Here is a 22,625-nt window from a genome sequence, read left to right as displayed (position 1 = left end):
ACCGGAGAGAAGCCCTACAAATGTAACACGTGTGGGAAGACCTTCCGCCGGAGTTCAGATCTTAACGTTCACTGTAGAATCCACACAGGAGAGAAGCCCTATAAGTGTGAGGAGTGTGGGAAAGCCTTCAGCCAGTTCTCAAGTCTCCAAGTGCACCAGAGGGTCCATACAGGAGAGAAGCCATACCAGTGCGCAGAGTGCGGGAAGGGCTTCAGTGTAGGTTCACAGCTTCAAGCGCACCAGAGGTGCCACACTGGAGAAAAACCCTATCAGTGTGAGGAGTGTGGGAAGGGCTTCTGTCGGGCGTCCAATTTTCTAGCTCACCGTGGAGTCCACACAGGAGAGAAACCATACCCATGTGATGTGTGTGGGAAACACTTCCGGCAGAGGTCGTACCTCCAAGCCCACCAGAGGATCCACACTGGAGAGAAACCCTACAGATGCGAGGAGTGTGGAAAAGTCTTCAGTTGGAGCTCCTACCTTCAAGCCCACCAGAGAGTTCACACGGGAGAGAAACCGTACAAGTGCGGGGAGTGTGGGAAGGGCTTCAGCTGGAGCTCAAGTCTCTTAATTCACCAGCGAGTCCACGCTGACGATGAGGGGCAGAAGGACCATTCTTCATCAGAGGATTCATACAAGAAATAAGCTCTAGAAAGTTAGGTTTTAATATTACAAGAGGATGCTGAAATATCTAATCTGAGCTGTTGCAGGGCATGAAAAAGTTATCTTACAACTGGGCATGTGTGCCAGAGCTGTAGTAGACTGCCACAGGGTTTGAGGCACCAGAGGGAACTGGTAAGAATGGATCTTTGATCATTTCACCCAGAATCTTGACCTTTATCAGATTCATGCAAGCAAGATGCCCAGGAAGATAAATATGGCCTGGGGTTAACTCAATCATGCTCTGTTCAGTAGGATTTAACCCCCCTTAGGAGGAAGACATCATTTGCTGCTGAATTTGCCTGCCTTTCCAGTGATGCTTTTGGCCATTGTTAAGTATCAAGAAAGCCAGTCATGGCGGCTCACAGTTGTACCTCCAGCTCTCAGGAGGCTGGGAAAGGTTTCCTGTAAGATCAGCTTAGATACAGCGGGTGAGCCCATCTCAACACACAAATAGTAACAGTAAGCAGTAAGAGGGGCAGTCATCTGAAAGGTCGTTATTTGGTTTTCTGTAAAAATGCCCTTGGAAGTGTTCTAGAAGCTTGCAGGGCATATGAACTAGGTGTCTTGTGTCCATTTCCCAACCCTACAGGAAATAGCTGTAAAATTTTATGTGCAGAGCCTGTGCTGTGGACAGGACTTCAGTGTGTCATCATGCACGAAAGTCACTTATGCGCATGTAACTTCCTCCCACACAAGGTCTGTAGGGATGATCTCTTGTGCACTGTATGGAAACACCTCCTGTCAATAAAAAAGCCTGTGGCCAATGAGCTGAGGCAGGACGAGAAGGCGGGACATCTGGCAGGGAGAGAGAGGATTCTGGGAGAGCCAGGCATGGGAGACTCGCCCCCAACGATGATGGAGACAGACACATGAAACTAAGAAGAGGTAAGCAGGTGTATGACACTCACTGAATAAAATAAATGGGTTAATTATGTTACAAGCTAGTCAGGGAACAAGCCCAAGCTTATGGCCTAGGTATTTACTGGTATATCATTAAGTCTCAGAGTCGTTATTTCAGGGACTTGGGCACTGGTGGAGAAGCTTGCAGTCACAAAGGTCTGTAATGCGTCTATGAACACAAGGTGCTTCTTGCCTGTTTGCAGCGTTCCCACCCTCAGTGTGCCAACAAGCACACTTCCCATGATGCACGGTGCTTAGGTTTGTTCTTGAGCTTCGTGTGGATTTAAATATGGGCTATTGGTTCTTATATCAATAAATGCAAAAGGGAACATTTAACAAAAATTCCCACCTAGTTTTTATAATAGAAGGTCTCAGATAAACTGCATATGGTAAGTTCTAACCAAATATGGTTGCCTGCCCCTATAAACTCAGCTCTCAGGAGGCAGGATTGTGGGAATAAAAATTAAAAACAACTTAGCAAAGACCACCAAACAACTTGCTGAACTTGCTGAAAATAGCCATAATAAAAATATCCAGGGGCAGAGTGACCAAAAATTGTAGAGCCAATAAGGACATGCTTTGACAAATCCAAACATGCCCAAGTGAGTAATGGGCCACCTGGTGTTTTCCTCCCTTCCTTGGGAGGTCTGAGGTTTTTTCATGGTCAAAAATAGTGAGTCATCCAGCCCGCCTAAATGATTGCTTACACAAATTGCTGATATTTGAAACATCCAATTATATGTAACCGCGCCAGAATTTCCCGCTTTTCCCTCCCCCCCTTGTGCCTCTCCCTATAAAAGCCCCAAGTTTTCTGGGATCATGGTCGATTCTTTCCCCTGCGTGGGATGAGTTTCAACCCGAGGGCCCCTCGATAGTAAACTGCCTTTTGCCATTTACATCAAGTCGGTCTCTCGTGTTTCCTTGGGTGCGCGCAATTCCAGGCGTTGGAGATGGTCTCCCTTCAGGGGTCCCTTACAGGATCAGTAATTCAAGACCAACACTGACTGCATAATGAATCTGAAGCCAGCCTGGGCCTTGTCTCAAGATGATCAAACATGGTTGGCCAGAAGACAGTGGCTTGGTGGGTAAAGAAAGCTTCCTGCTGCTCAAGGACCTGAGTTCAAATCCAGGACTCACATGGTGGAGAGAACTGACTCCCCTGTGTTGTCCTCTGGCCTGAACCATGCCACACGTACACTCAACCCTTAAATTAAAAGGTAATTTAAAAATTAAGAGGAAGGTTGGGTCTCACTGTATCTCTGGCTGGCCTGGAACTTAAATTTGTCTGCCTCCCAAATGTTGAGATTAAAGGGGTGCACCTCACCCAGTCACAAGAAAGGATTCTTTTAAACAAACCAAGAAAACTTCTTCCATTTAAAATAACTTTAAAGTGGATAGTTTTAAGTTAAACTGGTTTTTATATCTCATTCTAAGTTTTGAAAAATGCTGCCAGGCAACCACCACAGTCAGGATTTTTAATAGCTCCAAGCACTCTGTCCTGAGCCTCTCTGTAGTCCCCCTGGTTTCCCGTAGCAAACATTGATCTGTTTTCTTTCTAATAGTTTACCTCTTCCAAAATGTAAATGGAACCCTGTAGTATGTGGACTTTTGAATCTAAGGTTTTCACTTTGTGGAAGTCTTTAGTTCATCTTTCTTGTTTGTGTCTTTGAGGGGAGGGTAACTAGGGATTGAACCCTGAGTCTCACATATTAATCAAATGTTCTACCACTGAGTTCGTCCCTGGGATTTTCATTCCTTTTCATTGCTGAATTACTATTTTTTTCTTTTGTGTGCTATACCACGTTTGTTTTATTCTTTCACCACTTGAGTAATGTTTGGATTTCTGGATTTGGTGATTATGAAGAAAAGCATTTCATACTGTTTTGTATATAATTTAACAGGTTTTGTATATAATCTGACAGTTCTTTTAGATTCATAAATATCTATTCCTGGATTATATAGTAGGGATATATTTAACTTTACAGAAAGCTTTAAAAATTTAAATTATGTATATGTCTGTCACCGCGTGTACATACACACGTATGCAGGTACCACACTGCCAGTCCTCAGGTCCCATGGAACTGTGGTTACCGGTGGGTGTAAGTTGCTGGATGTGGGGCCTGGCAGCTGAGGTTGTTTTTTGTTTGTCTTTTTGTTTCTTTGTTCCTGCCCACTTTGAGGTTTGCCATTAACAAATAATCCATTTCTGCTAACTTTGCATCAGTGGGAGGTCATATGAACATCCAATTCACTGCCCTTTCAGTACAGAATTCTGTCCCACTTGTACAGAAAAGCCATGTGTTCATCTTTCCCTGGCCTCTGAGTCCCCAGATGCTCTTGTCTGTTGTTTTGCCAGATACTGTGTGATCAGAACTGTTAAAAAAGAGTAGCTTCATGTGGTTTACTGGAATCAGTAGGAGTCTTCTTCCAGCTCCAGAATTCTTCAAAATGAATTTGACCATTTTTCTTTTCTTTTTTGGATAACAAAGGATATTCTTACTAAAATATAAGATTTACAGAAGTTTCCACACAAGTCATACAAAATAGTCACAAGCTAGCTTCCTCTCTCCTCTTCTTCCTTCTTCTTCTTCCTTCTCCTTCTTCTTGGGGTAGGGGGGCAGTTAATCTACACTTGGCAGCAAAGCCACAGTGTTATTAGTGAGGGCTGTAATGTTTATTTAAATGTTCTCGTTTTGACTCAGACAATAAGGCTTATCCATCTACAGAGTCTAAAGTTAGACATGACTAGAACATACTCTAAACAAGCTGGTTAGCTGTGTTTAATCACTGCAATTACATCTCATGAGGGAGGGGGGAGGAGGAAGGAGCCTATAAAACAAATAAAACTGTCTTCCCCCTAAAAAAAATAATAAAACAAAAACACGCATTCCCTGGCAGCTAGCCTCCTCCCTTTCTTCTCAGTGCCCTGTACTTACGACGGTAAAGGAGTCAAAGCAGAGAGTCACTGCTTTTCAACACCTCAAAAGAACCCAGATGACGCTTCCAGCCTCGGCTCATGCTTTGCCATGGTGAACCAGGACAACACAGATTTGCTAAAGTGCATGTAATCACCAAAAGCGAAGGTGCCCGGGCTTTAAATCTGAAATGTTTCTAAGATCGTGTCCATTAAATGTAAACAACAAAAGGAAGAAGTCTTGGCAGAAGAGAATATAACTTGATGATCTCTCTGATCGACTTAAATATTATTCATAGCACACAGCCTAGCTCCTGCTCTCGATGTTTCTTGGCTTGCGCTTTGCAGCTCTTCCACGGCTCGGCTACGTCATCTGCTAACGGATCATCTGAATTAAAGGAGAGCTTAGGAAAGCCTGGATGGATAGCAGAACTGCACATCTGCAGTGCCCGGGACCACTTATCTTTCAAAATATCCAAAGATAGTCTTCCCAACTCCGCTTATTACGATGATAAATACTGGTGCTTTAGGTGCTGCCGTTGGGTATGCTTCTGGAAGGAAGACTTACGCCTAAAAGTCCCGCCCTCAAAAGTGGAATCTTGGGGACCACATGAAAATAACAGGCGTTGCTCCTATTTGGTTCTGCCTTAATGCCAGGAACTGGTCCTGCCAGAAAGCTCTGGGTTTCCCTGATGAGCCTCTGGGGTAGCCCGGCTGTCTTGTCAGACTGAGGGAGTTCAGTCCCTGGCTCTGCTCATGTCACACAGGAGTCGGCCATTTTTCATGTGTTTGCTTTTTAGTAACTTAGAATCAGCTTCGTAATTTTTTTAAAAAGTAAACTCTGGTTTTGTTTGGGATTGTACTGAATATATAGCTTAACTTCTGAGCAGATTGACATCTTGAAGCAGTCAACCTGGTACCATATACCCAGGACTCTAGGTTTCCTTCATCAGAAAGCTGTAGTTTTCAGCAGACATATTTTATTCAAGTTATACATAGCATTCCGTGGGATTTTTGTGTGTGTGATAAATTAAACGATACTATTTTTTTTAAAGATTTATTTATTTATTATATATGAATACACTGTAGCTGTCTTCAGACACACCAGAAGAGGGCATCAGATCTCATTACAGATGGTTGTGAGCCACCATGTGGTTGCTGGGATTTGAACTCAGGACCTCTGGAAGTGCAGTCAGTGCTCTTAACCACTGAGCCATCTCTCCAGCCCCACGATACTATTTTTCTAACTTCAATTTCCATTTGTTCATTGCTGTAATGTTGAATTCCACTGGCGTCATATGCTACAGTCTCAGCTGACTTAATGGTTGAATTCTTGAGGGTTAAGGTGGCTGGATTGTGTGGCTGTGGTGTGTGGAGAGAATTTTGGTTTGAGAAACACATTAGTATATATTATATACTCAGGTATATAAGGACAACAGTCAGGCCAAATTACCGCCTATGAGGTGAGGACTCAGTTTTCCATGGTCCCGCGGGATGTGTCAAGTTCAGAGGCAGCGTGGTGTCATGCACACGCGTTAGCCCAGCATTTGAGTGGGGAAGGCTGAACTTACCATCGTAAATTCAGTATGGATTGGATAGCGCGGACCAGTGTCTTGCGGGTCAAATAAAAAGTTCCGCAGAGGGCTAGGGAAATACCTGCGTGGCACGCACACATGTCACAGAGTTGCTATATACTAGATGAAGAGTGTAAGATCCGTCTGTCCGCACCCACTACCGGAAGTGTAGTTCAACTGTTCCACAAGCACGCAGATACGCGGGCGAGCTGACGCGGAGATTTCTGGGAAGTGTAGTCCAGGTTCTCCGAGCGTTGCGCGTGCTTCTGTTGAGCCCGCCGGACGCGGTGCATTCTGGGAAGTGTAGTTCAAATTCTCGGAGCGTTGCGGGTGCTTCTGTTGTGCGGACTGATGCGAAGCATTCTGGGAAGTGTCTCCCAGGTAGTTTCTGTTAGCATCGCTCCCCTTGTCCTCCCTTGAGTTTCTTCTCTCCCACACCTTCCTCGACTGATCCATGGATCTGGAGGTTTGCGGGGTTGACGGCGGGCGGCCGTAGGGGAGTCGGCTCCAGGCTGGCGAAACGGAAGCGCAGGGCTCCCAGTGAGTCTCCCTGGATCCCACAGATTTCATCGCACTTGATAGGGTCTCAGCGCGTGGCTCTGTCATCCTCGTGCCTCGGCCTCCGGTGTTGCGTTGACAGGTGTGAGCCGTCACACATTCCTTCACTGCTGTCTGGAATTGGGGTGCGAGGGCCGTGCTGATAGGGTTGTTTGGGGCATTGATGTAGCTAGTGTCACCCTACCCTGAAGGTTCTACGTCTCATACCCACACTACAGGGAACCGGGATGGATGGAGGAAATTTGTCGCGAGCCTGTCATGTAGAAGGATAATCGGACACATCTATGGCTTTCCATGATGTCAGATTTTACTGAACCAAGTCATAAGCTGTGTCAGTTTCGTTGCCTGCGATTTGCCAAGGAAGCTCGATTTTGCTTGGTAGTTGGCCACTAATCACGTGTTCTTTTATTTCAAGCTTAATATAACGAATGATAAATCCCAGGCCACGAGTCACTCCACACACGTTTATACGCGCATGCATGTGTACAGGTTACGGAGTTGCTTAGAGGGTCAAAGATACTTTAGCATTAAGAAAGGTTCCCTGAAGTCGCAGGCAGAGAGCTGATACAGGGGCAGAGAAGAGCCCAGGAGAGGACTAGATACAGATCTTCAGGGGAAATCCCGATGACAAACACATGGTGGTGGTGGTGGGATCCAGGAGGGCATATCTTAACAATGAGAAAGTCACCAACAATGTCAGTTTCATTGGCTGCAATTTGCCAAGGAATCTCAATTTTGTTTGGTGGTTGGCCATTAATCACACGGGTTCTTTTATTCCAAGTTTAACATAATAATGATAAGTTTCAGACGACGCGTCACTCTGCACACAGTTATACAGGCATGTGAGTTTATTGTCACAGGTTGGATCATCGGAACTGGACTTGGGAACAAAGATAGGGGTCAGGAGTACTTCACCAAACAAGGCTTCTGGCTACCAGGCTACTGAGTAGCGTGGCTGCCACATATGAGTCCCTTGGTGAGGTAGTTATATGCGATATGGTCAGTGAGCTTATGTTTTATGTTACCAGGCTGGCTTTGAACTCACAGAGATCTGCCAGCCTCTGACTCCAGAGTGCTGGGACTAAAGGCCAGTCAATATCTTTTAATAGCACAAATGAGTTGCCTGGCTGTGGCTGTTGGTGTAAACAAGACATAGATTCCTTCTTGGCACGTTTATCCAAAAATGGGGTAACTCAGATCAAGACTGTTGCCGCATAAAATTCAAAACGAGTCACAGCCTGAAAGCTGATAGTCCAAACAACAGAGCTCCGAGCCCAGCATGTTCTCAAGATGGTGTGATTCAAGGGCAGCCCCTACCCCACCCTCACCCCCATTGCGGATTCAGGGGAGGAAGGAGGAAGCAGTGGAGGTCTGTTGCTCTTGCATACCCAGGTGCATCAAGTCAAATGTATTTCCTCCTGTTAAGGTGCAGCCTTTTAAAATACGTTTATTCTCGCTCTGTCTATGACTTTCTCATATATGTGTGCTAGTATGTGCATGTGCTGATACGTGCATGCTTCTTCATGCATGTGTCTGGGGGCCGAAGGTCAATACCAAGTATCTTCCATGATCACTCTCCTCCTTATTTACTTATTGACCTATTTATTTAATTGTTTTGACCCAGTGTCTCTCATGGAACCCTCGTATGAGTGCTGGGGGTCCAAATCCAGGTTCTCACGCTTTTCTCTAATCGTTTTCTTTTCACTATGACAATTAGTGTGCGTGTGCAGGCGTGCACCCTCTCCTGCCACATTGCGCATGTGCAGGGCGGGAGGAACTCTCACAGGAAGGGCCGGTCCTAGAAACTGGACTCCGGTCGCCACTGGTGACGAGCGCCTTTTCCCGGAGATCCATCATCACAGGGGCTCATTACCCTTTTCTTTTTCTGAGACAGTTTCTCTGTGTCCTGGAATTTGCTATGTTAACCAGGGCTGGCTTCAAACCCACAGGGATCCTCTTGCCTCTGCCTCTGCCTCTGCCTCTCTGCCCCTCTGCCCCTCTGCCCCTCTGCCTCTGCCTCTCTGCCTCCTGGATTCTGGGTTAAAGGCCTGGGCCTCCACACTTGGCCCTCTCATTAGCTTTTGGGTCTTCTCTGTTAGAGCAGACAGGAAAGCCTTGAACCATTCTTTTCAGGAGATCGTAATCTCTTCTTGTGAGTACTCATATCTCTCCAGCAGTCTGGCCTCTCACAGGGGCGGAGGGGCAGCAGGGGTGCTCCCGGTCTCTCATGGGGGTGGGGGGGAGTAGGAGGGGGTGCTCCCGGACCTCCTGTCTGTCCCCATCAACCATCCTGTTTAGCCCTGGACATCTTCTCTGCTCTCTCTCTCTCTCTTTTGTCTCCAGCTGGGTGGGTGGGAGGGGACAGTTAACTGCTTGGTCAGGGATGACTGTCCTAATTCACGGTTTTTCTCCTTCCACAGGCTGACCTTGAGTAGGACTGAGTAGAAGGCCAGGTCGTGGCTCCTTCAGCAAGGCTCCTGGTGAGTGTGGCTTGGCTTTGTTGTTGTTGCTGCTGTTGTTGTTTGGAGGTGGAGTGTCACTATGTAGCCCTGGCTGTCCTGGAACTCTCTCTGTAGACCAGGCTGGCCTCAAACTCAGGGAGTCATTCTCCTCTCCTTCCTGCCGGTCCCAATGATGGGATTAAAGATATATGTCACCACGTCTAGCATAGCTTTTTTATTTTAAGGATGGAGTGTTGGTATCAGGGTCATGAGGGACAATCCAAGAAAGAGGGTCACTCCAGGATGAAGTAAGGCCTTGCAGGCAGCAGGGAGGTCCAGCCTCTGATGGACTGAGCCTCAAACAGCCATGCAGAAGCGTATTTGTTGACAGTTATACAGAAGCTTTTATTTTTAGAGTTAAACAAGTTCCTCGTACCAAACCCGGGGTCTGCTCTCCGTGTTTCTCGAAGGAGCTCCTCACCCCGCAGCCTCAGTCTTAACAATACTAATAATGCAAGACGCTCCAGGTTTGCCAGGACCGTCCTGTGACCTAAGTCATACAAAGGCTGTAAAGCTCCCTCAGAAAAACAAGTCTATAAGTCACAGAAAACAAACACTTTTTCCTACAGTGATTTCTTTTCAAGGCCCAAGACCTTCTTAAAAAACAACAACTGCTTTTCCCCTCTACAATGAAGGGCTTGAGAGAGACGGGGTGGCTAAGTTAATGTTTGAAGGTTGGGTTGGAACCGTACAGCCCAGATCCACAGCCTCGAGTCATAACTTCCTGGATATATTCTCACTAAGGCACAGAACCGCCTGGAATTTAGAGCCAGAGTCCTTAGGAAACCCTAGTGGGCTTGGCTCGGCCAAGAAGTGGCTAAGAGAAAGATGCATTAGGACTTACAAAGGAAGGGGTCCAGCGAGCTCCTGCTCCCACTGTGGTACTGACCCAAACGTTAGAGGAGCCGTCCTGGAAGGTGCGGGAGTCGTAGGAGTCCTTGCTGCCAAACTTGACGACCTGTCTTCCACCCGCAGGGTGTACGTGGTGAGAGGCAGCAACTCCTGCTGCAGGTTGTCTTCTGGTGACCCCGACATGTGCCCTGCGCACACTCTAGATAAACATAATAGGAAAAGCGTTGGAGTGAAGGCGTGCATAACTAAGCCACCTCGCTGTGTCTCCCCATCCCTAAAAATGGCCTGATATATAGTTAATGGCTGGCATCGCCTGGGGGACCCATGATTCGTTACGGGGTGTCCCTTCTCTATCATAGCTAACTTCCTATCTTAGGGGGTAGGCTGTTCATCTGTAGTCAAGCTGGTGGCTGGTTTGCGACAGTGACTCGACTTGCTGCCCTCAGATGAGAGTGCTGGTGTTTTACGGTAATATTTAAAACAGCAAGGCCCAATCTGGCTTGTTTTTATGGGGCTGCTGTGTTCCCAACTAGGCAAGGCCTGAGGCCATGAGCAGTGGCTCAGGCCAGCCAGAAGCACCGGCCCTGACATCCACAAGACACCAGGGTGGGAGATGGCTCTGCCAGTCTACCACGCTGTCTCCACAATGTTTGGCTGAGCCTAGACCATCCCGCCATCCACGCGGTACCCAGTAGAAATCAGACTGTAAAGCTTAATTGTTGTCTAAAGGCTTTATATATTTAGAAATGCTCGATTAACAAGATGCTCAAACAATTAGAGTTGTTTCCCAATGTCTAACCTTAAGATATAAATTGTTACCCAAGACCGACCTGGACCCATGTGTGGTTCTCCATGGCTCCTACATCTCCTTCCTTCCTTCCTAGCTCCTCTTCTTCCTTCTCCTCTTCCTCTCCTCACTCTGCCTACCTCTCATACAGCTCAATCACCGAGCTTTCTACAAATGTAGTGAGAAGATGCCCCACTACATGCTGCTGCCCGGTACCCAGTGTAGGATTCCTCCAAGCGTTTCCTTTAACTCTGACCCTTCTCTGCTCCTGTGTCTGCCTCTCACCCCTTTCCGCCAGTGCCCACTTCTCTCTGACTCCTGTCCATCTCTTTTTGCTTTTAGAAGCAACAGAGAGACAAGGCTTATCGGGATGTCAGCTGTGGAATGAGGTGATTTCAGGAACCCCCACCTGCCTCCGCCCCCTCCAGTGCGTGGGTGCATCAGCTGCCATCTTTGTTGGTAAGAATGCCCTAAAATACCAGGTACCTCCCCGAGGGAGCTGCCTATGTATGTTCATTCGCTTCCCATCATAATCTTAGGCCCGGCGTTCTATCTCTGTCCTTTTTATAGCCAACGATGGGCACAGCAGTTTAGATGTTGGGACCAAGGCCACACAGTAGCTTCTCCTTTGCGGGCACTTGGAAGGCACCTTTGTGGGCCAGTGTGCTAGTGTGCACGTGCTACTCAGGGTCCCTGGTGTGCCAAACACTAGCACATTTCTAGATCTTATAATGACTTTTGAGATAGGGCCTCACTGTGTAATCCAGGCCAGCTTGAACTGATAGCAGTCCCCCTGCCTCAGTCTCTCCTGAATGTCAGGTGTGTGACATTATACCATGCCATTTCTGTCCAGTGGTGAGGATAGTCTGTTAATTCCAATTACATTGGTTGTAACAATGTGATTACCTACATCTCACAGAGGTGGGCACTTTATTCAGTTGTCTCTGTTTCTACGGTAACGCCTTTCATGGCTCTCCTCTTAATGTTGCAAGTTTGCAAAACCTTATGCCTTCACAAAGCTGGCCACCCGTGCAGCCTGCTTTTTAGAGTACTGAAGTAAGCAGCATTTTCTACTGCCCCAGGATGAAGGGCAGATTCGGAGACGAGAGAGAAGGACGTCTGCTTGAAGCACATGCATCATTTGTGTGTGTAGCCGGGCAGGTCACTCTTGGCCAGGGCTCACAGCTGCAGGGGTGCATGGCGACCTAGCCTCCCTGAGGAAGGGATGCAGTTGCTGTCTACACAAGGCAGCCGCTGAGCTGGTCACACTCTGGCCGAGGTCTCACGGCTTCTCTCTCTTCCTTCATTGCACGTTGTAAGACCCAGCCATTCCCCAGGAGGACAATGACCAAGGTCAAGGTGAGTTGGGCTGTTTCTCTCTTACATTTGCTCGCTTGTTGAGTGGATGTGGCTGTAGAGGTACACATGTGCCATAGCCTGGCGTGTGTGTGGAGCTCAGAGGACAACGTATGACTCTCCCCTCCACCCTGGGGGGCCTGGGGATGGAACGCAGCTTACAAGACCTTGCGGCAAGTACCTTCACCCCTGAGCTCTCTCACCGGCCTTAAATTCTCATCTCTTTCTCAAACCCAGTGGGCTCTCAGCCTTCCTAAGGTTGCCACCCTTTACTGCAGCTCCTAATGTTGTGGTGACCCGCAACTGTAGAGCTACTTCCATTGCTGCTTCATAACTGTAATTTTGCCACTGCCGTGAACTGTAGTGTACATACCTGATATCCAGGATCTCTGATATGTGACCGCTGTGAAAGGGTTGTTCAACCCCCAAAGGGGCCGAGTCCCACAGGTTGAGAACCACGGCTCAAAGGTTCCACTTATCTCCTTGCTTCTTAGGAAGTATTAAAGAAAACTGTTGACATTTGAGACATCCTTGGATGCCAGGTGGTAATCACTCCTGTTATTATTTCTGTCATTATAAATAAATACCAATTATCTATTTATAATTGGATGAATGAGACAATAAGAACAAAGGCTGGGGGGATGGCTCCACGCTTCAGAGCATCGGCTGCCCTTCCAGAGGACCCACGCTCAGATCCCAACCTACATCAGGTGGCTCAAGTCAGCCTTTAACTCCAACTCCAGGGGATCTGAGACCCTCTGGTGACCTCTGAGGATACCAGCACTCACATGTACATACACAGCCATACATACAGATAATTAAACATACTAAAGATTTAAAAAAAAATAATAAAAATGCTGGGCATTTTTAATCCCCACACCTGGAAAGCAGAGCAGGCAGATCTCTGTGAGTTCGAGGCCACTCTGGTTTACGTAGTGAGTTCCAGGACTGTCAAAGCTATGCAGGGAAACCCTGTCTTAAAAACAACAACAACAACAACAACAACAACAACAAAATACTAACTACTACTACTACATATGATTGGATGAACAAGCACAGACTAGAAAAGCCCGTAGTACCATCATCCAGTTCGGGCCACTCTGCTATACATAAAGTTAGCGAAGAGAATACTTACTACATACATGTGAAGGAATGGAAGTACAGGCCAGCGATTAGCTTGGACAGAGCGCTTGCCTCAATCGTTCAGCACCCTGACTTTGGTCCCCAGCAGGGCAGAACTAACACTTACGAAGCCAGTTAAAATATGAGAACGGTAGGCAGAGTACCAAAGAGCAACAAGCATGGCGCTAGGGACATAAACTTAACAGGTAGAGAGTGCTTGCCTTGCATGCGTGAGGCCCCAGGTTTAATTCCCAGCACCACATACTCCAGTCTGGGTACCACACCCTTGTGATCCCAACACTCGGGAAAAGGAGGCAGGAAAATTAGAGAAATGCAGGGTCATCCTTGGCTACACATCAAGTTTGAAGCTAACCTAAGCTACGAGACCCTGTCTATAAATAAATAAGTAGAAAATAAACATGGTTAGTAAATATTTGAAAAATATTTTAGTGATCAGGAGATAAATAGAAATATCAAGTTGTTTTTCACTGATTTAGACTAGGATTGGGTTTTTTTTGTTTAACATTTATTTTGAGTATTTGAGTGTACTCAGAGAACAACCTGTAGGAGTCCGTTCTCTTCTTCCATCATGTGGCTGCCAGGATTTAAACTTGGGCTGTCTGGCTTGGCAGCAAACTCCTTCACCCATTGAGTTGCCTGTTACTAGCTCAGATTTTTGTTATGGGTTCAGTGTTGTCTATGGCATGAAGAACCAAGAATCTTTATATTCATTTTGGGGAAAGAATACTGATGAGGAGGAGGAAGAGGAAGAGGAGAAGGAGGAGGAAGAAGAGGAGAAAGAGGAGGAAGGAGAGGAGGAAGAAGAAAGAAAAGGAGGAGGAGGAAGAGGAGGAGAAGAAGAAGGAAAGAAAAAAAAGCCCCAGTTACCTCATGCATTATAAATTTAAAATTGCGTATTTGTTGACATTGCATTTTTAACATATTAGAATAAGGACTTTATATAAAAAGTGGTCCTTCTGTGATTTTTCTTTTTTGTTTTATGTTTTCAAGACAGGGTTCACCGGGCAATGGTGGCGCACGCCTTTAATCCCAGCACTTGGGAGGCAGAGGCAGGTGGATTTCTAAGTTCAAGGCCAGCCTGGTCTACAGAGTGAATTCCAGGACAGCCAGAGATACACAGAAAAACCCTGTCTCGAAAAAACAAACAAACAAACAAACAAAACAAAGCAAGACAGGGTTCCATCCTGTCCTGGAACTTAATATGGCTTCAAGCTGACCAGTCACCCTCCTGTCTCGGCCTCCCATGTGCTGGAAATGCAAGCATTTTACAGGGGATTATGTGGTCCAGTGTCTGAGGTGCTGGAGGTGGGACCCAGGGCTTTGTGGATGCCAGGCAGGTACTCCACACCCCGAGCCCCAGATCATCCACAGCTACCCTCTGTTGAGAGACTTAGGTGTCATGTGTTTGCTGTCACAGGAGATGGTGACGTTCAGGGACGTGGCCGTGGTCTTCAGCGAGGAGGAGCTGGGGCTGCTGGACGCTGCCCAGAGGAAGCTGTACCACGACGTGATGCTGGAGAACTTGAGGATGCTGCTCTCAGTGGGTGAGGACGGGTGTAGCAGGCAGTGGCCCTGGCTGATGCAGCTCTTGAAGGGGGTCTCAGGATTTTTAATCATTGGGAGGCACAGAGCTGAGTTGTCCTAGTGCCCTGCCCCTAACTAATTTGTGTGGTTTGTACATGGACCACAGTGAGCAGGGTGATGCTGTGGTTTCGTGCCTTCTCTAACTGTAATCACCTCCACACATGTAGTAGATATATGAACAATTTTTTTTTAACATTAAAAATCTTTACTTTGTGGGGCTAGAGGATGGCTCCGGGTTAAGAGCTCTGGGTGGTCTTCAGAGAACCTGAGTTTGGTTCCTAGCACCCACATGGCAGCTCCCAGCCGGCCGTAACTCCAGTTCCACAGAGATCTGACTCCCTCGTCTCACCCCTGCAGGCATTAGACATGCACATGGTGCATAGACATACATACAGGCAGAACACTCGTACACGTAAAATAAATAAACCTTAAATTTAGAAAAGATCACTCTGGGTGTGTATGCTTACATGTTTGTATACGTTTGTATATGTTTGTATGTTTGTATATGTTTGTATGTTTGTATGTATTTATGTGTGTATGTTTATATGTTTGTATGTTTGTATGTTTCTATATGTGTATGTTTGTATGTGTGTATGTTTGTATGTTTATATGTTTATATGTGTGTATGTTTGTATGTTTGAATGTTTATATGTTTGTATGTGTATATGTTTGTATGTTTGTATGTGTGTATGTTTATATGTTTGTATGTGTGTATGTTTGTATGTGTGTATGTTTGTGGATGCATACGTGACATGGCATGCATATGGAGGTCAGAGGTCAACTTGTGGGAATTAGTTCTCTCCCTCTACCATTTGAGTCCCAGGAATTGAACTCAGGTCTTTGGGCTTGGCAGCAGGTGCCTTTCCACTTAAAGCTGATTTGCTGGCCCTTTTTGAACAATTTTTAATTTAAAAGGGTAGAAAAGCCACACATGGTGCCGTACAACTTCAATCCCAGCACTTGAGAAGCAGAGGCAGACAGGTCTCTGGGAGTGTAAGGCTATCCTGGCCTACAACATAACAAGTTCCAGGATAGCCTGGGCTACACAGAGGGACCCTGTCTGAAAGGGTTGGTGACAGGAGCAAAAATCAGAGCCCTTGGAGGTAACTTCTCATTGCAGTAAAAAGTATAGCTTGTTGCCAAAAACAGTGTTAGTGATTGAAGGAGGAAAACAGGGTGTGTGTGTGTGTGTGTGTGTGTGTGAACATGTGTGAGTGTGTGTGTGTGAGTGTATGTGTGTGTGAGTGTATGTGTGTGTGTGCATGTGTGTGAGAGTCTGTATGAATGTGTGTGAATGTGTATGTGGGGGTGAGTGTGTGTGCATGTGTGAAAGTGTAAGTGTGTATGTGTATGAGTGTGTAAATGTGTGTGTACTTGTGTGTATGTGTGAGTATGTATATACGTGTGTGTATATGAGTGTATGTGAGTGTGTGTGAGTGTGTGTGGTGATGGAGATTGACTCTAGGGCCTTGCGTGTGCTTGGCAAGCACTCTGCCATGAAGATATGTTCCAAAAACTGCTTTTACTTTTTATCTGGGACAAAATCTGGATTATTGCTCCATAACACTCCAGGCTGGCCTAGTACTTACTGTTTCCTGGGCAGGCTTTGAACCTGTAATCCTCCTGCCTCAGCTTCCCAAATGCTGGGATTACTGGCCTGCGCAGCCAGTCCTGGTGAAAATGTACCTTTTTAATATTCATGCTAATGTCTGTATCTTTTGTGTCTTTTACATAACACATATTTCTTTTGTTATGACACAATTAGAACATTGGAAAGCAGGGCAGAGGCATGAGGATCACTATGAGTTTGAGACTAACCTGGGGCATAGAGTCAAATTCTTGTCTCAAAACCAGCAGAGGCAGGTGGATTTCTGTGAATTCGAGGCCAGCCTAGTCTACAGAGCGAGTTCCAGGGTAGCCAGGGCTACACAGAGAAACCCTGTCTTGAAAAACAGAACAGACAAACAAACAAAAACAAGTTTGGAAAAAAACACTGGTGTATGTGTGTGCACAAGTGTGCATGTGGTGTGTGTGATGCCAACACGTGTATGCCATAATACGCTTGTTAAAGTCAGAGGACAACTTGCGGGTGTCACTTTCCTCTTCCCCCATGTGGGTCCCAGGAATGGACGTAGGTCGTCATCCATGACAGCAGCTGATTTGACCTTCTGAACCATCTTGATGCTGCCCTGCTCATGATTTATTTCATCTTAGTAAGTTTTAGTATGTGTGTTTATCTGCGGGTATCCACAAAGGCCAGAAGGTATTGTATCCCCTGGCGCCATAGTTTCTGACTGTAGTGAGCCACCCAGTTGTGGGTGCTGGGAGTTAAACTTGGGTCGACTGCAAGAACAGTAAGTGCTCTTAACCAGCGAGCCATCTCATCAGCCCCCAAGAGTTAATATTAAATAAAACTCTTCGTAGAGCCTCAGTCATGGCATCCAAGCTGCCCACACGGTCGGTTCCAGAGAGTTCTACCCACACGGTCGGTTCCAGAAAGTTCATGAGCTTTGAATGGTGAAGATGTCTACCCATGGCGGTGACCCTGCAGGTGCAGACAGCGAGGCTCTGGGTCTGTCCTGTCTAGCTTGTCATCTTGGGCACAGCATTGGCACCAGTGTGTCAGCCTGTGCCGAGGTCACAGGGAGACTTGTCCGGCTCTGTACTACTCCAGTGCTGCTGTCCTGGGCCTTTATCCTCAGTTCTCCACTCTCTCGGGCTCCTTTGGGTGTCAGCCACATCATGGCTTCCTGCGACTGATGTACCTATGTGACTTATTACTCGGTGAGGTCAAATCTGGGGCCTACAGCATCCCGTGTGTCTGTCCCTCCCCCCCCCCCCACATATCTATGTGACATGGCCTGTGACTTCTTACCCTGCCAGTCATTTCCACTTGCACTGGTGTCCTTGCTGTATCCACACATGCTCTTGCTTCCTTGCCTGCTTTTAAACTGTCAAGATGTTCTCAACCTGATTCCCTCCTGACCCCTCCCTGGGGTCATGCTTTTCTCGTCTAAGCTCTTAGGCCGCACAGGGGGCCTCATCATCCTCTTCCCTTCCTTTGCCCTGTTCTGTTGTCTGTCCGACCACTGATGGCTATGTGCAGTTCTGCCAAGCCTTTCTCTCCCTGGGCTCCCCCCAACAGCAGTCTCAGGAGGGGCCCTGTGCAGAGCAGCTGTGCCGAGAGTATCTGTTCAGGGAATGAATGAGTTAACAATGGCTGTGTGGCTTCTCTTCCAGTTAGACAGGGAGACACCTAGTGGTTGGCGAAGTTTAAAATGTATAATCAAAGCATAGTATCGAATAGGTTTTTTTTTTCTTTTGACAACTTATTGTCAAGACATTTTTAAGATGTCTAACTTTGCCGGGCGGTGGTGGCGCACGCCTTTAATCCCAGCACTTGGGAGGCAGAGGCAGGCGGATTTCTGAGTTCGAGGCCAGCCTGGTCTACAGAGTGAGTTCCAGGACAGCCAGGGCTACGGAGAAACCCTGTCTCAAAAAACAAAACAAACAAACAAAGATGTCTAACTTTAATTTTCTAGGTGCCTTTACAGATGGATAAATAGATAGATAGATAGATAGATAGATGTTAATGTTCATTATCTGAACTCTGTAGCCTCCAGCATCTGTAACAAAGATTGTGGGCCCAAACTCTGTGTTTAGGTCCCTGTACTACGATAGTAATAATAATAATAACAACAACAACAACAACAATAATACCGATAGGCTTAAGTGGCTTATAAACATCGGAAACCTGGGTCTGGGTAAATGATGCGCACCGGCCGCTCTTGCAGAAAGACGTGAGTCTGGTTCCTACCCACATCAACTGGCTTACGTCTGTAACTCCAGCTCCAAGGAACCCAATGCTCTATTCTGACCCCAGGAGTGCGCTACACACGAGGTGGCTCAGCAGTCAAGTGGCCTGGTTTTGTTCTCAGCACACACATGGCGGCTCACAACTGACTGTTAACTCCAGCTGCAGGGGACATGACGACCCCCTCTGGCCTCTGTGGGTACTAGGCACAGGCAGCGAACAGACATGCATGCAGGCAGACACTTAGACACACACAAATAGAAACAAACATGCGGAACTATGTCTCACTGTTCTAGAAGCATGGAAGTCCGAGTTGAAGGCACCAGTAGACCTGATGCCTGACAGGGACCCCTCCCAGTACTGCCCACCCCTTCTTGCTGTGTCTCCTTGGGTTGAAGGGCAAGGAGCCTTCCATGGGCCTTTATTATAGTCACTAACCCATTCTTGGGGTCTCCAACTGCAGGACCTGACTGCCTCCCTGATGCCATCTATCCTCCTGGGGGTCAGGATTTTAGCCAACATTTAGAGAATGTTTTTTTTTTTCTGTGGCTTTTCCATGTCATACTCAGTTGGTGGGGAGGTGGTGTCTCTTTTGTTGTGGCAGTACTGAGGGTGGACCCAGGGCCTCACAGGTGTTAGGCAAAGCCACCGAGCAGGCTCCCAGGCTTATAATATAAAAGGCCACTTCTTTTTCTCCTTTTCTCTTTCTCTTCCTTCTTTGCTTTTTCTTTTTCTTTTCTTTTCTTCCCTTCTCCTTCTCCTCCATCTTTTTTGAGACATGGTTTCTCTCCATAGCCCTGACTACACTAGCCATAGACCAGGCTGGCCTCGAACTCACAGAGATCCGCCTACCTCTGCTTCCCTAGTGCTGGGATTAAAGGCATGCCACCACACTGGCTTGCTCTTTCTATCTCGATGGAAATGGTGTTTTTTTGCTTTGTATACTTTGTAGAGCTTGCAATGGTTCTCATTGTTACGTGGTGAGTGGGAGCTGGAAGCACTGACCTTGGCTTCTGGGCGTGGCAGGAGAAGACAGGATCCTGGATGTTAGACGAGCCATTGGATCTCTGGTTCAGTGAAGCCCTAGGCTGTGCTTTAACTGTCTAACTCCAGCATCAGCCAGCAGAGCACTCACACACCCTGCCCCTCTCTGAATTCTCTTTATTTTCAGGAGGCAAGAATGTAGAGGAGATGGAGTCTCTTGAGGAAGCGGGATTGAGGCACCTGCCACACGAGGAGCTTTTCTGCTCACAAATCTGGCAGCAAGTTACAAGGGAGTTAACCAAGGCTCGAGAGTGCAGAGCAAGCGTCGGGGAAACTGGCTCTCGGTTGAAACGAGATGAAGTGCGTCGTGCAGACGAAGAATACAGCAAGCATTCGGGTCAGAAATCACGGCTCCAACGCCACTGCGGATTAAACGGTGGTGAAGAACCTTACGGAGAGGACAGGAGCGAGAAAGACTCCTGGGACTCCCCACTTCAGGCTAACGGGCGACTCCCCGAAGGAGAGAAGAGGTATAGATGTGAAAAATGTGACCACTCCTTCTGTCGGTTATCGGGTCTCGAAGCCCATCAGGTGAGGCACACCGGAGAGAAACCGTACAAGTGTGAGGAGTGTGGCAAGGGCTTCACTCGGGCCTCCACCCTTCTGGACCATCAGAAAGGCCACGCTGGAAACAAGCCCTATCAGTGCAATGCTTGCTGGAAGAGTTTCTGTCACAGCTCGGAGTTTAACAATCACATACGAGTCCACACGGGAGAGAAACCCTACGTATGCGAGGAGTGTGGGAAAGGCTTCAGCCAGGCCTCGCATCTTCTGGCCCATCAGAGAGGCCACACCGGAGAGAAGCCCTACAAATGTAGCACGTGTGGGAAGGGCTTCAGCCGGAGTTCAGATCTTAACGTTCACTGTAGAATCCATACGGGAGAGAAACCCTATAAGTGTGAGACGTGTGGGAAAGCCTTCAGTCGAGTCTCAATTTTCCAAGTGCACCAGAGGGTCCACAGTGAAGACAAACCGTACAAGTGCACAGAGTGTGGGAAGGGCTTCACTGTGGAGTCACACCTTCAAGCACACCAGAGGTCCCATACCGGAGAGAGACCCTATCAGTGTGAGGAGTGCGGTAGAGGCTTCTGTCGGGCGTCCAATTTTCTAGCTCACCGTGGAGTCCACACAGGAGAGAAACCGTATCAATGTGACGTATGCGGAAAACGCTTCCGGCAGAGGTCGTACCTCCATGACCACCAGAGGATCCACACTGGAGAGAAACCCTACAGATGCGAGGAGTGTGGAAAAGTCTTCAGTTGGAGCTCCTACCTCAAAGCCCACCAGAGAGTTCACACGGGAGAGAAACCGTACAAGTGCGGGGAGTGTGGGAAGGGCTTCAGCTGGAGCTCAAGTCTCTTAATTCACCAGCGGGTCCACGCTGACGATGAGGGGCAGAAGGATTGGCCTGGATCAGAAGGCTCACAGGGGAAACAAACTCTGTAATGTTTTATAGTTCGATATTTCAAATGGAAGCTGAAAGGTCCCAGTTCTTAGAGTTCTCAAGGGAGACAAAGGGGTCGTAGTATCAGTATTTTGACTGGAACAGGATGCCTTAGGATAATGGGGAGACTACAAAGCAGAGAAGCTTTCTAAATTGGAGCCGTGTAGACTTCAGTCAGAACCTTGCCCTTTAACACATGGAGACAGTAGCTGCGTGAAGTTGAGTGTGAACTGGAGGTATCTCAACGGAAGGGACCAGATCTGTTCCACGGGAGCAACTTTCTTACACTGCTGGTTGCAACCTCATGTGGGGCTTCATAACCATAAGTGACAGTCACAAGACATTTAGGGATGCTACAAGCTTTCTGCATATCCGGTGACCAACCCCTCAGAATTCAACAGGTGATAAATCCGAGGGGCTTCTGGCAGCTCTTACCCATGCTGCAACTGTGTGACTTCACTACAGCCGTCCTCAGAACACACAGCGTGAAACCTTACATGTTGCCATCACCACACCCAGGACCATGGGCACTGCTCGAAGTCTCTCTGCTCAGGGCCAGCACTGTTGTCTGTTACAAATTGCACTGCTTTGTACTGTACACATTTCCTGCTCTTCCTGAAGCAAACGCTGTGCTTACACTACTTGTCTGTTCTCACTCTTCAGTGCTTGTTAAGCATCGAGCTAGTTTTAGTTTACCTGCAGATTTTGCTGTGTCTCAGCGTGGTTTTAAGCGTCCCCGTTACTCCCCTACAGAAAGGGTTCCACGGAACTACTATGCAAATTTGGTTTGTGATTAATAAATTATCACTTATTGAAGCTGTTTCAAAACACATTTCTTTCCAATTAATAGTAAATGTTTGAGTTGTGTATCTACATTGTGTACCTCTATACCCAAGCGGTGCCTAAGACGTCACATGCCTTCAGTAAGTCAGCCTTGAGAAGGGCAGTCACTTGAAAATTTTTATTCAATCTGCCTGCTGCAGCGGCTGCAAAGCCTGGAGTTTCACGAAGAGGCTAAAGGAGGAGACAAAGTTTAATTCATATATGGTCACTGAAATTTTTCCAAAAGAATTAGAAAGCAAGAAAAAGGAATTACATTTTTAAAATTAATCAATTAATCAATTTATTTATTTTTGTGCCAAAAGTGGTTTCTGAGCCAGCTATGGGCCACAGTGACTATCTCCAACTTGAGTCTAAAGTCAACGAAATAAACACGGGGATGAGTTGATTGAAAAGAAAATGATGAGAAACGAGCCAGTTAAATAAAGGCAAGCTCTCACTGTATAGGCAACAGCATCGTTTCTTGTAAAGAAGAAGCACAGACTGAGAAACTTCAGGAGACCAAGGTGAAGAAAGCCAGCTTTGCCAGAGAACGGGGGCGGAGCTAGCGGGAGGAAGAGGCGGAGCCGGCAGAACAAGAAGGGATAGCAGTTGGGACAGAAGGTACTAGGAGACAGTGGAGGCCGGAGGAGCTGAGCTGCGCAGATAGGC

The 22,625-nt window shown here is 47.1% G+C and overlaps 2 protein-coding genes across 7 annotated transcripts in view; both read left to right on the top strand.

Moving 5' to 3' along the window:
* LOC114633943 (zinc finger protein 45-like) overlaps nucleotides 1-2,465 on the top strand; it is a 14,624-nt gene extending 12,159 nt beyond the window's left edge. Inside the window, 1 exon segment of the mRNA XM_028782543.1 lies at nucleotides 1-2,465. Within this exon segment, the coding sequence (XP_028638376.1) occupies nucleotides 1-645 (645 nt within the window). The 3' untranslated portion in view covers nucleotides 646-2,465.
* Nucleotides 2,466-6,378: 3,913 nt separating this feature from the next.
* LOC114633945 (zinc finger protein 45-like) lies at nucleotides 6,379-21,964 on the top strand. 6 transcript variants are annotated; one of them, XM_028782549.1, is made up of 6 exons: nucleotides 6,379-6,432; nucleotides 9,030-9,089; nucleotides 11,092-11,208; nucleotides 12,070-12,108; nucleotides 14,666-14,792; nucleotides 19,818-21,964. In XM_028782549.1, the coding sequence occupies exons 4-6, from the start codon at nucleotides 12,094-12,096 to the stop codon at nucleotides 21,134-21,136; spliced, it is 1,461 nt and encodes a 486-aa protein (XP_028638382.1). In that variant the 5' UTR covers nucleotides 6,379-6,432; nucleotides 9,030-9,089; nucleotides 11,092-11,208; nucleotides 12,070-12,093; the 3' UTR covers nucleotides 21,137-21,964. The 6 variants fall into 6 exon arrangements, with proteins under 6 accessions (XP_028638382.1, XP_028638381.1, XP_028638384.1 ...); XM_028782548.1 differs by lacking the exon at nucleotides 6,379-6,432 and adding an exon at nucleotides 6,495-6,691; XM_028782550.1 differs by lacking the exon at nucleotides 6,379-6,432 and adding an exon at nucleotides 6,569-6,591.
* The last annotated feature ends 661 nt before the right edge of the window (nucleotides 21,965-22,625 follow it).

This window comes from Grammomys surdaster, unplaced genomic scaffold (genome assembly GCF_004785775.1).
Source record: "Grammomys surdaster isolate TR1022 unplaced genomic scaffold, NIH_TR_1.0 804, whole genome shotgun sequence".
Classification (NCBI taxonomy): Eukaryota; Metazoa; Chordata; class Mammalia; order Rodentia; family Muridae; genus Grammomys; species Grammomys surdaster.
Note: the sequence above shows the minus strand (reverse complement) of the source record. Positions and strands in the feature narration are given on the sequence as shown.